General features: G+C 36.4%; 1 protein-coding gene across 1 annotated transcript; it reads left to right on the top strand.

Annotated features, from left to right (window-relative positions):
• The first annotated feature begins 1,912 nt into the window (after positions 1–1,912).
• On the top strand, positions 1,913–4,507 carry LOC113708522 (glucan endo-1,3-beta-glucosidase 14-like). The gene is made up of 3 exons (XM_027230989.2): positions 1,913–2,101; positions 2,200–3,266; positions 3,857–4,507. The coding sequence occupies exons 1-3, from the start codon at positions 2,038–2,040 to the stop codon at positions 3,941–3,943; spliced, it is 1,218 nt and encodes a 405-aa protein (XP_027086790.1). The 5' UTR covers positions 1,913–2,037; the 3' UTR covers positions 3,944–4,507.
• Positions 4,508–5,027: the final 520 nt, after the last annotated feature.

The following is a 5,027-nucleotide window of genomic DNA, read 5'->3' as shown; positions in this document are numbered from 1 at the left end:
AGATCAACAATGTTCTCACTTGTTTGTAATGCTATTATGTAGGATTTAATGGATGGATTAACTCGCTTTTTCTCTCAAAAATAAAGAAAAATGTGCAAGTTTGTATGTTTTATTGATGCTGAAAATTGTGACAGGTCTTGATGGCTTTCTAAACTTTTTCTAATTATTAAAGTGTTAGAAACATTTTGACTATTTTTGTTTAATTACAACTAAAACTATGCTGCTATTAAACTGACAATGCATCCATAATGGATTTACTTTCTCTTCTTTTTTGGTATCATTACGTACATATAATATTTGTTAAAAAAATTTTGTCCAAATCACAATAAATTGAGGGTTAATCTCATAGATAGAATTATTCTTCATAGCAAAGTTTAATTGTTTTGATACTCAATTTTTCTCCCATGTTTCTATTCATTATGTACCAAAAAGATTCAATTATTATGTATTCAACTAAAATTTTAGGGAACCCTAGTTGTGCCTTGCACAACCGAGCTACCTCTAATTCTCTGAATATAAAATACTCGAAAGACAGACAAAAAGTTTCTAATCAATTGGAACTAAATTTTGAAGCTCTGTCATCTGTGTTGCTCCTATTTAGTTTTTAGGGATAAACATGTTATAGAATTTATCCGGGTTTAATATTAGGGATAATTGTAAAAACCTCCCTTGAGGCTTTTGACACTAGCACTCAGCTCCCTTATGGTTTCTAAAATAGCACCGACCTCCCCTAGGAGGAAATTGGACCTGTTGCTGACAATGAATTGTATGAGTTTATTTTTACACCCTAACAAGTTGCAGAAACTTAATGAACAAATTTTCACTTACTAAAGACAACTTAATCTTATTAGTGTGCACTTCTAATTACTTGTATCTAAGCTTATCTCATACTCAGTAACTTTAGTGATGCTTAAGTATGCTATTAATTAGCTGATTGTTCAATGATATTTTTTTATATATATGATTGATGCTGACAACATAAGCAATTGTGTTACCCCCACAAATAGCTATTGCATTGCTAATAGAGAGTTTTAAGAGTCAAGTGTATTCTTTATCAGCTTTGCAGCAAGAACTTGGATATATAGCTATTAAACTAATTGTTAGTATCCATTGCTGTTTCATATATTGTTGGTAAACTTTATTCATTTGTACTTACACCTCTTGAAATTTACTAATTCTTAATAGTTTTTCATATTTTCTCATTCCTATATTAATACAACTTGGCAAGCAGCATAAAGGGCAAATCTGGTACAAATTTCTCATCTCACTTCTTAAAATAATTTTTTAATGGTAACTTTTTTAGCATGAACTGAATCTGTAACAAAATCCTTAAGTTCAAGGTGATCAGTACTATTTTCTAAACCACAAAAAAGGTAAGTGCTAGTATCAGAAACCTTAGGGGAGGTTTCTGTAATTTTCCCTTAATATTACCACCCAACAGACAACAGTCGGGCGGGGCCCGAAATTACTTTAAAAGGCAGGAGGACAAATTGCTGAATCCAAATCCTTTCCAACACTGTGAAAGGAGGATTGGACATGACATTTAAAAGATTAGACTACCAACTTTCATAAAATGATTGTTGAACATTTCCGCCGGCATATCCTCTTTTCTTTTGTGTGAAGAAAGAGTTTGGCTACTTCAGGGGTATAGCTGTCATCTGGATTAAACTTTGGAATCCATCAAGGGAAAGGACAATGGGAGACCAAGTCGTTCGAAATGAACTGGATTAACTCAAAGGTTAAAGAGACAACAAAAGACAGCATCATCAAGGCAAGGCAACCTGTAACTTCTTGCCTAATAAAACTAAAATCCAAACAAGCAAAGGAAAGAATTCACATGATAAGGCCCTTTATGCTCTTATATAATTCTCTATTTGCCTATCATCCTCTCTTCCCCCTCCACTATTTTGGAACCAAGAAAAAACGTCTTCTCTCAGTTCGTAACGAACCCCACCTCACCTCACCCCACCTCCTCTTCAGAGAGGAAGAAAAGAGCCGCCTCCTCCGCTCTCATTCTCATTTCAAAATTCTTTTTTCATGAACGCACTTTTTGGAGTTGCCATGGTACATATTCTTGTCGGATTCTTTGTCTTCATAACAGGTAATTATTCCTCATGTTACTTTATGTTATTATGTAACTGGAAGAATAACTCGTGCATTCTTCTTTTGTGCCATTCACTAAACGTTTTTGGTAACCAGGACTTGGATTATTGAGAGGAGGAGAGTCTCTAGGGATCAATTATGGGCAAGTAGCCAACAATTTGCCACCGCCAGATAAAGTGCTTGATCTATTGCAGGCCCTGAAGTTAACAAAAGCAAGAATTTACGACTCGAATCCGGAGGTGCTGTCGGCATTTGCAAACTCTAACATTGAGCTAATCGTGACAGTTGAAAATGAAATGCTAGCAAGTTTAACGGATCCTCAGCAAGCCCTTCAATGGGTTAGCACTCGTATAAGGCCATATTTCCCGGCTACGAGAATCACAGGCATTGCAGTTGGAAACGAAGTATTTACAGGAGAGGACAACACGTTGGTGGCTAGTTTAGTACCTGCCATGGTCAGCATTCATGCGGCTCTGGTGCGTTTAAGACTAGATCAATACGTCCAAGTTTCAACACCTAATTCTCTAGCAGTTCTAGCACAATCATATCCGCCTTCAGCAGGGTGTTTTAGTAGTGAGCTCAATGGAATCATGCCGCAACTTTTGCAGTTTTTGCAGAGTACAAACGCACCTTTTTGGATCAATGCTTACCCATATTTCGCTTACAAGGACGATCCAAACAGAATTCCTCTAGACTATGTGCTATTTAACCCTAATTCGGGGATGATAGATCCTTACACGAAGCTGCACTATGACAACATGTTGTATGCTCAAGTTGATGCTGTTATATTTGCCATTGCGAGGTTGGGGTTTTCGGGGTTAGAAGTTAGGGTGTCCGAAACGGGGTGGCCATCCAAGGGTGACACTGATGAAATCGGTGCAACTTTGGAAAATGCAGCCAGTTACAATAGAAATTTAATGAGAAGGCAGTTTGAAAATGAAGGGACTCCCTTGAGGCCTAACATGCGACTAGAAATCTATGTGTTTGCTTTGTTCAATGAGGACATGAAGCCTGGACCTACTTCAGAAAGAAATTACGGCCTCTTTCAACCTGATGGAACTATGGCATACAATGTTGGTCTCCTTGCCCTGTCAAGTGCGTCGTCCGCCTCCTCCACAGCATCCTCCTCGGCATCTGTTTCCCTGACTTCCTCTGCTCCAAAGGTATGTCTAAAAGTTCCTTTTTCTTTCTTTTCTGGAGTTTTTTTTCCCTACCTTGGTAGAAATTATGAGGAACTGTACACAACTGTAAAGTGCCTTAGGCGGAAAATTGTTAACAAAATTAAACCAAGCTTAGTAATTTCTATTTAGTTATTTAGTAGTTTAATTAGAGTTTTATTGAGATGAAATTATATACTTTTTTGATCTAGGAATTGATATTTTATTAGGTAATTAGTTATGTGGCAGTTTCTTATTTCCAGTTATATTGGGTTAAAATTATCTAAGAGGGGGTTAGTAGAGAGTCGATAGAGACTGCTTTTAAATATTATCGTTGTTAGACTTTCCTGTGTTTGAGATATGAATAATATTACTGTGAATTGTGTTGATAATTTCTTCTCTCCAAAGAAAAAAAATATATTTTGTAGTTCTACATAAACTGTCTAATACCATATGCTAATGTCCTTCTTTGTATCTTGCATCAATTCTGAATAATGTAGATAAGGAACAATTCACGTGTGCAAATATTAAGATGATATACTTCTTTTAACAAATTTTTTTGTTGGCTTTGCATTTGTGGGTCTCGTTCTAAACAGGTAAAACTAGTGGGTTATCAAAGTTTTCTGTACTCGACAGTCTTGTATTTGCTGGCCCTCCAAATTCTGCTGAGACGGCAATCTTAAGGGGATGGGAAAACAAAGTGATGTAAATATCACCTTTATGGGGTGAGCATGTGCTTTCAGCAATTTGTGACTTGATCAAATGGAGAAAAGAATTCCTTGGAGCCATCAGGAACCAAAAAATTCATGTGCGTATAACGCAAAAAGCCGAAGGTCATCCTATCTTTAATTTTTCGGCCAACAAAGACTTTCAAACATGACGAAGGATGCGTCAGATGTGCGTCGCCCCAAACATGAAGGGGGGCCATTTTGCAATCAGGCAAATCAGCTGTAATAGATCCACAAGCCATTTAACACATGGACATGATCTCAGAAAAACAATGGAAGCCCATTTTCTGGATCGTAATCCAGGTGAAAGGCTAATTAATTTGCTCCAGTTGCATAAGCAGTTGATTTATTGAAGCATTCTCCTACTATATTTCTTTACTTGATTTGTGATAATAGGATATAATTGCATATATGTGTATCTTTCTGGTGCTTTTAAGTAAATATTCTTTGAATATTGGGGACAATCCTTGTGAGGTTTCTTTCAGCCTCTTGTTGGGAATAAAGGGCTCTACTTTTGGACGTGGATTCCATAACTGCTGCTGCGTAGAAATATAATCGTCAACCCCTGCTTTTATCCTCATGTGGTTCTTTCCTCGTGCAGAAAGTTTCGTAGTTATGGAGTAAGATTTGAGATATAATAAAGGTAGAGATAAATTAGAGATAATGTAAAAGAAAATAGAGATAATGTAAGCTAAAGTGCAAAAGGTTAGGCTCCGTTTGTACTTTTTTAATCCTTGAACAGACAGTGGACGGCCCACCTTTATTCTCCGTAACCGTCAGCATTGGTCAGTGCCATCCTTTTCTCAAAGGAGCTTTAGACTTTCTCTGTATTAGATGAATAACTTATAAGTGGTTTGCTGTGTATGCAACTTCTATATATAAGTGTGCTATGGCTCCAAACACCAGAAAAGAAAAAGTGTGGTTATCAATTATTTAGTGTGAAAGAAGGGTCAATAAACTTAAAATGGCATGTGGTTATATAATGTTGTATTTAATAGCTAAGAAAATATTGTTTGGATAGTAGATTATTTGTCAAATT

The sequence above is a fragment of the Coffea arabica genome, chromosome 9c, assembly GCF_036785885.1.
Source record: "Coffea arabica cultivar ET-39 chromosome 9c, Coffea Arabica ET-39 HiFi, whole genome shotgun sequence".
Classification (NCBI taxonomy): Eukaryota; Viridiplantae; Streptophyta; class Magnoliopsida; order Gentianales; family Rubiaceae; genus Coffea; species Coffea arabica.
The sequence above is the reverse complement of the archived record's forward strand: the minus strand, read 5'-3'. Positions and strand labels throughout refer to the sequence as shown.

Excerpts from the sequence above, each read along its gene's own strand:
- LOC113708522 (XM_027230989.2), top strand. The coding sequence starts at position 2,038 with ATGAACGCACTTTTTGGAGTTGCCATGGTACATATTCTTGTCGGATTC. Across the intron at positions 2,102-2,199 it reads ATTCTTTGTCTTCATAACAG|GACTTGGATTATTGAGAGGA; the intron begins GTAATTATTCCT and ends TTTGGTAACCAG. Across the intron at positions 3,267-3,856 it reads TGACTTCCTCTGCTCCAAAG|GTAAAACTAGTGGGTTATCA; the intron begins GTATGTCTAAAA and ends CGTTCTAAACAG.